This window comes from Solenopsis invicta, chromosome 4 (genome assembly GCF_016802725.1).
Source record: "Solenopsis invicta isolate M01_SB chromosome 4, UNIL_Sinv_3.0, whole genome shotgun sequence".
Taxonomy (NCBI): Eukaryota; Metazoa; Arthropoda; class Insecta; order Hymenoptera; family Formicidae; genus Solenopsis; species Solenopsis invicta.
The window spans coordinates 27694218-27709348 of record NC_052667.1 but is presented as its reverse complement, the minus strand read 5'-3'; the positions used below and the strand labels follow the sequence as shown (position 1 = coordinate 27709348).

The following is a 15131-nucleotide window of genomic DNA, read 5'->3' as shown; positions in this document are numbered from 1 at the left end:
AATTAGGTCGTGTATTACCATTGTTAGATTCTCATATCTGCGCCAATCATCTTGCTTATTATTTAATCGTATGGAACATATTCTAAAACTCATTTATAAAAGTAAACTGTTCTCTAATATATACAAGAAAAGAAAATTCTACATTTTTATCTGTAACTTGTATGTGAGCAATATAAAAAAAATTTTTCCAATTATTAAAACTTCGACATAAATACAAAAAACTTAATATATATAGTTTACATAGATATAAAAACAATTTTTTTATATTTGTATATACTTATTTCATATAAATTTACTTTTATAAATATTTGCTTATATATATGCATGCTTTTTTTTATTCTAAAAAATAATATAAACAATGGTAAAAAATCGACCAAGATCATGGACATACGTTTCTGACCTAAATTCTTGTTTCTAAGACGGCCTTAAAAGTCATGATTTGCTTTTCTACCGTGAGCATTCGCTATCCGTAATTATCGGTTGACTCGTCTTGATCACGAACTGCCAGATGCAATTTTATCCGCTGATACGAGAGACGACTCTAAAGTTCATGGGTCAGGGAGTAAAGAGGAACGGATTTAGAAAACTTCGGGCGCCTTCGAGTTTTCCTTTATTTTATTGGTACACCATTTCTCTTTCGTACACAACGATCGTCGCGATAGACTCCGGCCGTAATCTGGCACAATATGCGTCTCGAATTTCGCGTCGGCGGCGAAATCCTCGACGGGCATGCTCGATTCTCGGAATACTCGTCCTGACGTCTCATCGATGACGCAAGTTATATTATATGCGAGTAAACGTCGTCATTACCGATAACGTGTACTATTACTGAGGCTCGGCTTTCAACGGAATGTTCGAATTCTATCGTAACAGACCGATCAAATAACGCGCACATATTATTGTCGCGCGAAGTATATTTGACTATGCATTAAACTGTTTCTCTCTCGTGATAATCGATCGGTAGAAAAAAAGGAAAGGCGACACTTGTTTCTGATCTAACAAATTACCGCGAGTAATGAAGCCTTTATAATAAAGTAATGAATGAATGATGATGCGTCGCGTAAATTTAAATAACTTTGACGTCACATTAAAGCGGTAGACCTAATAATCAAACAAACATATTATTGAACGTGATGACGTATGGTATTTGTAGGATGGTTTGATTGTTCTCAGGACGATTTGCATTAAAATGAGTTGCAAATTCCCGGATAATAAAACGCAATGAGAAGCAAAGTCATATTCTACAGTATCCGTTCATTTGAATTCTTATTCGTAATAATAATAATAATATTACGAACAATGATATATTGTCTATTTTCACTTCGCGAAAAGTCATATTTACAAGCGTAGTCACTTAATCTTGCTTAACTATACCGTCTTCGAGAGATAGACACTTCCTATTTCACAAAATTCAAACTTAACTTCGTCGACTCGTCACTAAATAATTTATTTATCGCACGATATTAACATTAATTAATTAACAAGACACTGTCGACATCTTACAGGATTCAACGAATAATATCAACGAAAAATCATATTGCTAAATTAGCCAGTTCATTGCATTTGGACAAGACTATAATTTCTACGCTTTTACGAGTTGATTTTATTCCAATTCTACCAATTGCCTACACTGTTTGATAAAACCCATTCTACCGAGCAGGATGTTTTTATTTTGCAACTACATCTGAATACGGTTATCAAAGATTCAGCTTCAAGATATTCATATCTGCCTTGTACATATAGGTGTATATAAATATATTTTCTTTGTCAACCTGTAGTTGTAATGCCAGAAATGGGAGCTTTGCGTGATAAAAGAGTAAGAAAATAAACAGAATATCCTTTTAATCGTGTTATTAAAAAAAATGAAACAATAAGTTGTCATAATTTATCTGGAAATTATTATTAGTGATTATTTTACCATAACCCGACTTAATTATTTTATGTATCAAATTTAATTTCTAGCTAAACGGCTTTTTAATCAATCTTAGCATGTTTTTTCTGCGAGGTCGCGAGCTTTAAACACGAAAAACCACCAAACTAGAGAGACGGCATCCCTTAGAATATTGCGCTTAAGTCGAATTTCGACCCAAGTGTTTAAATCGATGATAGTATGAAAATGAAATGAGTGAAAACTTGCACTCAAAGATTAAAGCAAAAGCTAGATTTTTCAAAGTCTAGCGTAAATCATTTAAATGATATCTTGAACAATAACTGAATTGTTGTTTCGATATTATTTAAATAGATTTTTAGTCTAGTTTGCACTAAGAAAAATGACTCCAGGGCAAATATTTGCAACAAAACCTTATTTTTGGTTGACTGAAATGAAATAATTGATACAACTTGATAAACCTATCAATTAGGTACATTTGAGCTTGTACATTAATTTTGCGTTTTTATTGGTAGACTTGATATATTTTCATAAAACATATTCTTAATAATTTGTAATAACTTACTGACAGACAAATATTTGTCCATTGATTTCCATTCAATTCATAATAGAATCGGAAAAATACTCAACTCGAAAGGGACTTTTAAACCATGACACCGCGTTGTGCCAACAATTGCTTCCTTTGGTGAAGACTTGGCGAATCCACGGTAATCTCGTCGTTCTTCACGCTGTCGAATGACTTGGAAGTTTTGAAATTATTTAGGACGTTCATGCAACTGTTGCTCGTCATCTCGAAAGATTTGGAACTCCTTAGTGACGCGCTAGCTAACTTCCTGATAGTATCTGAAATAGGATACTTAAAGTCCACTCTCTCCCTTTCTCTCTCCTTCATTTTTCGATTATCGCTGATTACCAATAAAGAATCTTTCTTCTCTGTTTTTTTCTCCTCTTGCTTGTCTATTTTAGAATCTTCATGTTTCGTCCTCTGACTCTCACTTCCGTCAGTCCTACACATTGATTCCGACTTGTCTTCTCTTTTATTCGTAAATGACTCTAATCGCGGATGTTCGCTTTCTTCTTCGTCTTCCTTCTTGTCGTCTTGACCCAGTAAAGACTTTGGTGGTGCCTCCACGTAACCACTCTCATCGCTGTCGGCCTCCTCATCGAGAGAATCCAGAGTTAGGAATGAAGTCTCCTCGTTTTGCAGAAATTCATGACTTATTCTGCCAGGATACTTCTCGTTCGCTCGCCTTTCCCTTTTCTGTGGATCTTCAATCCTGTTCATCACCTCTCCCCTCGGCCGGTAATCTATCACGTCGTCGAGATCCTCGACATCTTCGAAGTTGAACATGTTTGAAGCAGTGTCTTCCATTTCCTCTTCTTCCTCTTCCATCGATTCTTCCTCTTCGCTTAAAGGAAACCTCTTCACGGAATTAATAGGATTAAAACGGGGACTGCCGGTGCACGTCATGAAGTGCGGTGAACCTTCAGAGTTTCGTCGTGGACCTGGCCCCCTGCCGACTCGTTCGTCCGAGAAGATAACCCTTTTAATCGACCCACGCTGATCATTTTGATCTAGAAAACGTATTTCAAAGGTAAGCAACTTATCAAGAAGTGACATTACAACTTTATATGTGACATTATAACTTCACGCGCCAACTAGTACGACTTGTTGGAGCAACTGCCCTTTCGACACAATTATGCAAACACCGAAACTCCTATCAATTATATGTCTCTCTGTCTTTCTCATACATATCTCTGTTTTTATAAAATAAAAAATTGTATGAAGACAGAGATATGTTAAATAAAAAAATTAGATATCTCAACAGCTAATATTAAATAAAAGCTATCGAAAACAGGATATAAGGAAAGGAAACTATGATATAAGTACAGTCAGTTATAAGTTTATCAAGCCTATCGACGACGCCAAGTAATTAACTGCTTATCTAACGTTAAAATATTGTAGCGTCAAAAAATTTGCGTCAATCGGAATAAGATTATATTTTTATCTATTTTAATTATATCACAAGGTGACATAAAAACTAGTAGCAACCATTATGTTTATGTAACTATCTTCACACAATATCTCGTAATAATTCAAAAAAATTGAGAAAAATTTTAAAAACATTGTTTACATAAAAAGGGACGCATTTACAACAAGGTGCGTTTAAAGAAGATTTCGAAACTTTGGAAACAACAAAACGGACTCGCAAAATTTACAAATAAAGTTAAAGAATTAAACGGCAAATGCGAATCAAGCGCGGTAGTAATTGCGCAGGAATAATTCGAAACTCTGCTTCAAATTTCGAATTCCTGGTACGATCGCAATATGCAATAATTTGAGAACAATACTCACTCTGCGCGAGATGCTCCTCCGGTCCGGTGGTTCTCTCCTCGCTGGTCGCAGTACTGGCGGTTTCGCATCCGCTGGAGATGCTACCGTTTTCGTCGGATTCGCGATTCAGGGCGTCCAGCAGTCTGGCTATCGTCCAACCGTCCTGGTCTTCCCAGCTACGTGCCACGTTTTCAAAGGAACGCAGTTCCTCCAGCAGCCTCTTTTGCTCCATCTCCTCGGCGACCGTGTCCTCCTCGATCGCCGACAGCTTAGGAGCGCTCTTCGACCTCTCCAAGGGCGGCCGATAGTTCTGGCCGCCGGTGCTTAGAAGCAGCTTTCTACGCGGCAACGACGGATTGTCGTACAACGCGTTCGCCAGAGATAATCTGTAACGATTCATGTTAAATTATGCTATTTAATAAAATGTACTGTATGTAATTAAGCAACAACGTATACTCTTTTTTAACTACCAATTCCAAAATAAAAGTTACTCCTCCTTTTAAGGCAATAATTTAATGAAAATTTAATACAAGTAAAAAAAATTTTTAATTATCCTATCCGCTGTAATTTTACGATTTGTTTGCGAGACGTTACTTTTTGTTGATTTTTACGTTGGACGGAAAATCATAAAATATTATAATTTATGAAATAATAAATATTAACTTGTTAACTCGATAAATTTCTTTCGTTTGTTCCTTAATTTTTCTAGCCAAAGAAATTTCCGACAAAGATGCGACAAAGAAAATGGCGAATTAGACGTATTAGCGCAATCCCAGCGGGAATGCTAGAGTACATGTTTGACCCGCGACTTGGAAACACTGACCCGAATGCACATCGTCGAGCGGCGATCGCTTCCCGTCCTGAATCGTGACTCGATCGCGCACATAACGATCTACAATCGTGACCGGAATCGTGACTTCCACAGTGGATGCACGAGCGTGCGTAACCGCGCGCATGCCCCCTTCAGGAACGAAGATGGAAAATTTCTCTTTTCTCCCGATTAAAGCAGGGGGAGGCGAGCACCTGTATGGTCGACGTAACGAACGAGGGAACGATAAAAATGCGAGGAATGTGCGATGGTGCGCGCCGCTGCCCGACATTGAAATGAGTCTAACGGAAACTCTCAAAGGATTCTACATTTGAGAAATTGTGCCGTGCGCGATTAATCGTGGCGAATTGAATTTTAACGAGCCGCTGATGACAGAAAATAGATGCGTCATAAAGATATGCAGATTTAGACCATTTTCAAGTAATTAAAATCGATAAAAAAGAAAGATTCGAATGCTGATGTAATTTAAGTAATATATTACTCAAAACATTCGCCAATTTCTTCTGCAAGGGTAATCCCGGCCGTCGCCCGGATCTGCCAATTTCCACTAATTGTTTGCCAATCTTGGATAATACTCGTTAATAATTTCCGCTAATATCACGATCTCTCGCAAACTCTCGTTTATGTTTATCCATTCGTTGTCGAGAAATAAGAGAAAACTAAGATTTGCATTCTTAATTCGTCTCTAAACGTCTGACTTTGCTGAAACTCTTTGCAACAAATTAAATGGGCGCGCCACTGAAATAGCGCTACTTTCCTCTCGGCTCGTTCAAGTCTCAGTTTACTTTTAGTGGCGTGATACCGCTGCTTCTCACCTGGCGTTTTGCCTGGAGACCTTGTCCCGGCGGAATTCCATGAGCGCCTGCTGCAGCCTGGTATTCAAGATCGAGGCGAGCCTTCTTGCGGTAGACTCCTTGCTGCACAGGGCCGCGTGACACCTCAATTCGGGCCTCAGCCTGCGGCCCTCGTGTCGATACACCCAGACGAAGAGCCGCGGATGAGAGGCCGGGGCCGTGCAATAAGTCACACGGTGGGCCCAATACTCGGTCAGGCCGTGGTCCTTGGTGGTCGCGGTCAAGCCGCCGTTCGTCACTGTCAACCTCATGGAGACGTCGGGCCTGCTGCTGGTTACGTAGTTCCGCCACAGGGTCGACACGGGCTTCTCGACGCAGCCTTCACCTGTGACAAACGTCAACAATTGGTCTGAATTAATCTCAGAACTTGTAGAAGCTGGAGGTATTGCTGGAAACTTGGAAACGCGCGCTCCTTGCAGTTTAGCGTTTATGTTTTTTTCCTCCTGATCCCTCGCGAAACGACATGTAATTTCAGGGAGCACGACGAAGAGGATTATTCGGACCGCGTCGCGCGCCGTCGAAAGTAACGTCACGCTATGCCGATGTCTCCTGCGCGGTACTTTCTATGGGTTCATTATGGACATTGACGCATAATCAAACGCTCAGAAATGCCGCTGAAATGCCGCTTCTCGCACGACACGACGAAAGGTATGCCGCGCGGTTCAGCGAAGTATGTCACTTTAGGACAGATCTTGCATGAGCGCATACCTATACGTATACCTATTACGACATCCCAGCTGCGCTCGAGCGTGCGAGTACGTATACTTCGGCATGTACATAAGTGCGGGTGAGATAGCGCCGTTCCATGTACTCCGGGGCATACTCCTGACTTTCGATACAGTTCGATTCGCCGCTACGCGCTGCCTTGGATCGGCTTACCAATTTAGAGCTACAGGAAACGCAAGTACAGTTACTTAGAGCTCGAGAGCGAGCCAAGCCGACGAGAGAAATAGAGGAGCGAGAAAAAGAGAGGGTAGACGAAGGTAGAATGGTGCAGGTTAAGCGAGAAAAAGGAAAAATGAGAGAGGGGGGGGCGACTTGGGACAGGTGCACGCTAGTGTCTCTTGACCTGTTATTTGCGAAAAAAACTCGAAAAAAAAATTTCAAAATCACTCGAAGTGATATAAAACAGTGCAGCACGTGTGCTTGCTTATCGATAAAAATGTAGTCGATATCGTGTTCGCCTCTCTAATTCATGAGACACAAATTCCAGTACAAGCAATTGAACGAATTAAATTCCAATACACGGAAAGAATGATTTTGTTCAAGAATCTAAATATTTAGCTGCATATAGACTTAAAAATAATTTTATTGAACTATTAAAATAATTGTGACCAATGTTCACTATTAAAAAATTTTTACATTTTATTATTAATTCAGTTTGAGAGTCCTAATTATTTTGATAGCCTAATAAAATTTTTTTTCAAATCTGTATCCACAACTAAATTTTTAGATATTTTAGCAAAACCATTCTTTCCGTGTATGAGTAACTGAAGATTATTCTGAAACAAGATTTTTCTTCGCGTTGATTCCATCATGACCAGCTGACGTCGAGAGCTACGAACGTCACACAAAACTTGCCGCGGAGTTCTTTATAATTCTTCTCTATAATTACAAATTGAATTCAACTGAAGCCCCACAAGGCATGTAAATATCAATAAATTCTGCAAATAATTATAAATGTCACAGATCTTCGATCGCTACGTCATACGGTATCGATGAACCTAAGATAATAATTCCCGGCGAAGAGCCGACTTTCTAGGACGGTAAAAAAAAGCTTTATGCGTCGCAAGCGACATTTTAGATTGGTCATTATGCAAATAGCACGTTATACACGCAATCTAGTGGCGTCACAGATTGATTTTATATACGGGACGACTCGATAACGATGTATATCACACAAAAAACAAAGACTACAAAATGTTAAAACATAACATTCAAGAAATTAACTTGAACGTTTGGGGGTCGCACATTCTATCTTAACTTAAGCAATAAATTACTAGAAATTTACAGTTTTAGAATTAATTTTTCGCAAATAAATCAAGTGTTTTGTTTTTAATTTTATCTAATCGATTAGTCAAAGAATTTTTATTATTTAAAAGAATTTAAAAAATTCGTTGAGAAATTAAAATACTTAGACACGTTTAACTAACATTGAGATGATTAGCAATTATTCAGTTGCATAAAAAAATGTATACGCAGTAGCACAAAAAAGGTATATATTTACAATTTATGCATGCCAATCATTAACATTTTTTTATCAAGGATTAATTAAACCAACTCGATACTTAGTTGAATGTATCGGACTAAATATTTTAGTGTCGAGATTCGAAAATGTTTAAGTCCATTCTAATCCATTGCTTTGTCCATTGTAATCAAATAGATTCAAATACTTCGCGAAGAGTCATGCGATAGATTGTCGCAACTGTGCCGATTGCAGCTCAGGCTTAGGCAGGCAAAGGATTATATATGTTTATTAGATGTTAGTTCTTTGCGTGTCAAAACACGTTAAGGCGATAAGAAGGCAATTGATCACGTTTATAAAAGAGTGAAGAGTGTAACATCGAGTAATAGGCGCGTCTAAGATACAATAATAAAACGTTTAAGATGTATTATGAGCGCTCAATATCTCTATGATCATTACGCGCGCGCGATCAAACAATTGTGAAATGTGTATGCAAGTGATAACTACGATCTTCGCAAGAGAAAGTACATCTGTAAATCAGAGGCGGCTAAGAAACGTCACTGCGCTGCAAACACTCCCTTGATATCTCTATCATCATAATATATATATAATCTGACAATTATCAAATAATCCAAACGACAGCTACTATTATAAACAACGCTCTACTATGTTTGAATAGATAAGTGAGTTATGTCAATCTTTTCCACGAGACCGATTGGTGTAGATAATAAAATGACGTGGAACACGTACGTGTTTATTGAAGCCCACGTGCACGAAAATAGAACTTGGTGATTGGAAGCAGATGACTAAGAGATTATGTACATTGATTTTTGAGCGGCATTTAATCGACCTCGAGGCGACGTGACAAATCGAATGCCCGTCTACTCGGGTGCAAGCTTTTAGAATTCGACGAGTCCGTTATTCCAGGAAAGATGCGATTCGCTTCCGTTTGTTGTTTCGTCGCGCAATTCCGCAAATCGTCCACGTAAATATTCACGCGAATCTTCGAAACTGTTCGCACCGAGAAGATCTCGCTTTCACGCGAAAGACGTTAATATCAAAGCATGAACGATAAATTGGTTTCTCGCGATTTCAGTCGTCACGATTGTACACCGAATATCTCAAAAAAAGACCGTGTCTTTTGTTTCCGAGAGAACAACTGCATCGAGAGAAAGCACGCCTCGGCTGGTCGAGATCCGCGCCGCAATCGAACTGTGACCGGCTGAATCGGTGGAAAAAGGCCATCGAAAAAATCGCATGCAAATAAAACCACGGACAACAATGGTCCCGTTGGCCGCATAATTTGCGTATAGGAAGCCTTATGCACACCCGCGTCGGAGCAACATTTTATTCCGAGCGTGTCCGGAGAAAGCGTGCGGGGAGATTCGATAAAAGCGATCCTTCGCCGCAGGTGAAACGGCCATTGGCGTGCCGCAATGTGTTCTTTTCCGTTACAATTTTTTTCTAACGAAAGGCTCCGCGAGAGTAAGGAGGCGAACCGACGGAAAAATCTCGGCAATCTCTTCGCTCAATTACAAAAGCAGATTCGATTTTTAATTTCTATTCGCGCGAAGTATCCATTGCGACCCCTGAGAGAAAAGTCTTTGGCATTTGGGACTATAATTACATAGTAAAATAATTATGGTTAAGAGTTCCATTATTATTATTACTCCTGTAATGCTGCACTGAGAAAAATGGTTGTTAAATATTTAAGTTAAATATTTAAATTGAAGAAATTGAATCAAGTTGAAAATTTTCAGTCGAGTTTTAACTTTCTTTTTCTCACTGTAATAATCTTATATTTATTTTGCCAACTATAAAAAAATTTATTATAAATAATGATAATCATCAAATATAAACATTTCTATAATATATAGTAAATGTAATCACAATTATAGTAAATATAATTATTTTTTATTTATTTGCCCTTTACGTAATAACTATAATTTACTTAGTTAAAACAATTATGAATATATAATTGGCACTGAAAATAACTATGAATTATACTTAAATTATAAAATTGCATCATTTTTTCCTCTCAGTATATTCAGTGCCAATTATATATTCATAATTGTTTTAACTATGCAAATTATAGTTATTATTATTACGTAAAGAGCAAATAAATAAAAAAATAGTTATATTCACTATAGTTGTAATTACATTTACTATATATTATAGAAATGTTTATTTTATTTTTATCATCTTAAAACTTTATATATATATATATATATATATATATATATATATATATATACTTTTTTTAAACAAAAATTTGAATAGGCGTTGTTTTCTTAAATAACTGTTTAATTTGATTGTATGACATATTAAATACGAGTGATGTAACTACTCAAATTAAAAAAATCCATGTCCCTATATTCATTAAACATTTTCCTAGTTCACAAAAAATAGTAGTTTATAAGCTAAGTTTAAAGAGTTAGTGAAAATTGTTTCCGAGACAGAAATATTCACGGCATTCGCAACCTGTAGCGATTTATCGAGTCGCGCGAATATTGCGATCGAATTATTGCGAACGGAAAAACAGGCGGTCTGGAACGACGCGGAACGGGAAGCAACGGCGAGGAGAGGGCCGTGCACCGCGTAGTACGACCGGGTCGTCATTGCCACCGGACTGTGACACTCACGGCGCGTTTTAGCGTTCGATATTATTCAATTAAAGATAAATGCCGCGACCGCCAGTCAATTTTCCCTTCGTTAGCTGCCAGCGTCGCGCGCATCGCGCCTCAGCTCTCTAGAGGATTTCGAGAAAACGCGCTTGTATCGCGGAACGCCACGAAAACTTTCCACCGAGAAAACGCCGTTTGCGTCGCATGACGAGAGCGAATGTCGCGTGCATCGTACGCGGCCGGAGGATGAATAACGTTATATGTGGAGTAAACGGTGCAGTAACGGGGTCGCTTTATTTAAGCTAGGAGAGCCATTGTCGAGAAGACCCCGGCACTCTCGGGCAAGAGCCTCCGTACGTCATTCACTCTGCGTAATTGCTGTGACTACCGTTTCTGCGTCACTCATACATTTACTTACACTTAATTATAAACTATCCCGAGAGCGACAGTAAATATTTTCAGTGTAGCAAATGTTCAAGTTGACAGAGAACTGTGATTCGATAAACTTTTAACGATTAGGCGAAATAAAGGTCATTGAATAAGAATTAATTCGAATGTTTAATTTAGGTGCTTCGAAAAACAAACAGCTGTTAAACAGCTTGATTGGGAAAAAATAATAAAAAAAAAGAATTTCTCGCGGGAGAAAATATTTTATCTGCGACAATTCGTTATAGAGTAATGAAGAATGATAGTCGCGTATGCTAATGTATCATCTTCAATTAATCAATTCACATATCAAAAAGAGGAAGTATACCTGCAGTAGAATGCGATTTATAGTGCGCGCGATTAAAACTGCGCGTTTAAAAGTAATTTATGACGGTTTAGCACTGATGCGGAAATGATCTTGGATTTATTTATTCATGTGTTACTTTTTCAAGCTACAAAGCTCATAATTATGTAATGCGCAACAGCGCGATTTAAAAAAAAATTGACAGAAAAGTCTTAAAAGTATGATAATTTAACGACCTGATGAAAATTTTTCAGACTTATAACTTCGTTGTACGTGACTGCAAACTGCGTTTGTCTCACATCATCGACATTTATTGCATACTTTTTACGAGCATTTCCTGACTTCAGTGTTTTTCACGAAACTACTTGTCGAATGTAATCTCAAGCTAAAAACCAAGCGAGACACGTATTTAAACTAATTCATTTTTGCATTTATCGTCGGCGGCAAAACCGCTATAATAATTTTTAGTTAAAAACGATAAAATTATACATAGGGTAAAGTCGGTATTTACGCCGCGGGGGGATGTACGCCGCAGCAGTCAGAAAAAATAGAAGAAATAAAGATAGTTTGCTCAGAACTATTTTGTTATGTGCCTTTATGTTATATTAGTATTGTATTGTAATTACAGTTCTTTATTGTTAATATTAACGAAAATATCGTAAATTGAATTAATTTTTTCACGTAGAAGTAGCGCGATCGTGTATTACCGTCTACGTAAAATAATTACTGTAGAAAATATAAAAGGCATAATGATTATTTCATGATATGTAAATGTAGAGCAATAGTAAAGGATAAAATACAAGCAAGATTCAAGTGCATAGCTCTTGTATTCTTTATTTAGTTTGATATCTTGTATATTCCATTTGTTTAGGATATACGGCCTTTTCAGCGAACGGGATTTATGCCGTAATACAGACACTGCGTGATTGGAAAGCAGCACTTACTCTATGTTGAGCACTATGTTGAGAACACAATGTGCACTCTGTTGATGTCTGTGCATATTAATTTCTTTAATATTGCATTATTATTACTTTGAATACATATTTACTGTTCTTATTCCCTAATAAACTTTATAAACACATTTTGTAAGTTATTATGTTATTTTATATCATATCTGAAAATATTATTTGTAAATTTCGATGCGCCGTGTATCTTACACATGAGTAGTCGTAAATCCCGCCACTTTTTTTATATGACAAAAATGCAAGGATTTTTTTAAGTTTTTTTTTCAAGTATAAGAAAAGAAATATTTCATACTTAAAATTTCTTTTATAATAGTAAACAGTATGAAGTTTTTATTAGCCTAATTTATTTTCCTTAAACATAGTAAATAATACTTAATAAATTAAATTTTCGATAGCTGCGGCGTATATACCGACTTTATCCTACGTGTACAAAGTGTGATTCGCGCATATTATTATATCGATGGTCGCGAGATATCAGCGACAAAAAGAAAATTGCTTCATTAATAATAATTTATATTATCGAAGTATATTCTCAGTATTCTAATATTTTATAGAAACGTATACTTTACATTAATTATTCTCTTTAATTTCATGGCTAATAGCGAGTTAATGAATCTTTTTTATCAGTTCCAGGAAGATCGCATATTATTTCTTGCGATTTATTTGTTATTTAAAGCCGCCAACTCACGCGTTCCCACGATTCGAATTCCTAAAAGAGCCAGCTGTAACTCATGTAGCGAGAAAACATGTATACCAGATTTTCGGAAAAAAAGAAAGAAAACTTGATTTTCTCATTTTACACACCTACACGATGGATCATGATTCTGAAAATGGGTTACCGTTTTCACAGAAGTGAACAAGTGGGTAATTAATGAAAAGCGAAACAAGTCTCAAAGTTTCTAATATCTAACGCAATCGTCAGAGAAAAATATAAGCGCCGGAGTTTCGCATTTCCCTTGTAATATGCAGCTTATCAAATGCGCACGCTTACGTAATTAGTTGGTGGAATATTCTGAGACGCGCGTTCTTATCACTTCATCATTCAGCATCGCGATTGATTTAAACGCGAGCGAATTTAATTGGCGCTACACGCGCGATTTCCATTGTCGCGCAAATCACATGATTTGTAAAAAAGTAAACAATATTCACGCTTCGCGCTTAATAGATCAATTTCGCGTAATTACGATGTTTATCCAGAAACCAGAAATAAAATGATTTAGCAATTTATTTCTGGTCTATTTTAAGTTTCTTATAATATAAATATAATTTAAAATTAAAATACATGATTTTAATATTAATCTGTCGTGCATTCGTCAGGGACTTCTGTCATATAAATATTTCCTATTTTGATTCATAATTAAGAAAATTCAGTCTCTATAAGCACGTAAACACATTAGTCACATTTCGAAAACATAATGTGGGCACTAAGAAAAAAATTATCAACTCGACTAAATTTTCACTTGATTAAATTGTTCAAGAATTTATAGATTTAAGTTAAATATACAAATATTTGAAATAAAGAGATTTAGCATTTTTTTTCTCGGTAGACATTACGTAAATTATTAATTGCAATTTTTTAATCAAATGATAATCAGAAAAACCTAAATCCATTCCTATACCTGTATTATGTATTTGATCAAATTTTACTCGTTTTTCAAGTTTTTTACCTACATCAGATAAACATTAAATTTAAAAAACATGAATACCAATTATTTCGTTCAATTAGTCTGAAATGAATAATTCAGTGTTTTAAAGCAAAGTCTTGTATAACTTCTAAAAAAAATCTGTAATGTATCCAGTGTCTAACAACTCTGCGTTTAACGAAACATCTCATGAAAAATTTAGATATTTTTTTCAGCGAATAAGCACTTTATGTTAATGTGGGAAAATTGTGTGACTCTTTCTTCCCTGATTCCCTTTTCTTTAAGTTAAATTAAAAATGTACAGAGGATAAGAAAAATTGCGTATTCTTCTTGAAGGCGACGCGAAGGTCGACGAGAACAAGTTCGAGGCAAAACTGGAAATGGTCACGTAAATTCGATGAAGGACCGGTAGCGCCGTATATATACAGAGCTTTCTTATACTTTTTTATTCCTCGAATCGCGACCTCGAGCCACGCCGATAACTCTCACAAGCTAAATCATAAGCTGTATCCGTATACACGCTAGTGTTGGCATAGAAACGGCATTCCGGAATATTAAAAATGAATTATGCATGTATTTGTGTGTGTACGAGGCTATCTCGTGTTTTCTGTTTTTCTAGTTCGGGGTTTTAAATCTAAGCAGATTTATGTTTCATTATAATAAAAGAGATATATTCACAGTTAGATATCAAGTGGTTTCAATGTCGTTTCAAATATATACAAAGTGTTTCAAAAGGTTGGAGGTCAATCGCTCGAAAAATGATTGGAGATCAAAAAACGAGAAAAAAAGTTGGAATAACCTACTGCCTACTGCCGGAGGGAAGTCTGCTGCTTCGAGCGATTGGCCTGTATTTTTTAACCATCTTTTGTAATTTTGTAATTTAATAATTGCAAATGAATGTATTATAGTAAATTACCTCTTTTGAAAAGTTTACCAGCGAATTAACAATCTTTGTTGTTGGTCAAACGTTATCGAATCTTTGTTGCACACAGTTCTGCAAGTGATAAAACATTCTCTTTTTACAGTCAGATCTCGAAAATATATATGTTTCATATTATTTTTATTATATTTTACATTG

At 36.5% G+C, this 15131-nt stretch overlaps 1 protein-coding gene across 5 annotated transcripts in view; it reads right to left on the bottom strand.

Annotated features, from left to right (window-relative positions):
- Positions 1 to 593: 593 nt before the first annotated feature.
- The window catches only part of LOC105196377, a 62798-nt gene continuing 48260 nt past the window's right edge, over positions 594 to 15131 (bottom strand). For 4 of the 5 annotated variants that reach the window (XM_011162299.3, XM_011162300.2, XM_011162298.2 and 1 more), the window contains 3 exons: positions 5868 to 6231; positions 4245 to 4609; positions 594 to 3463 (listed from right to left, as the gene is read on the bottom strand). In XM_011162299.3, the coding sequence (XP_011160601.1) occupies positions 2532 to 3463; positions 4245 to 4609; positions 5868 to 6231 (1661 nt within the window). In that variant the 3' untranslated portion in view covers positions 594 to 2531. The remainder of the gene's footprint in view (positions 3464 to 4244; positions 4610 to 5867; positions 6232 to 15131) is intronic. The other variant, XM_011162301.3, reaches the window with a different exon arrangement.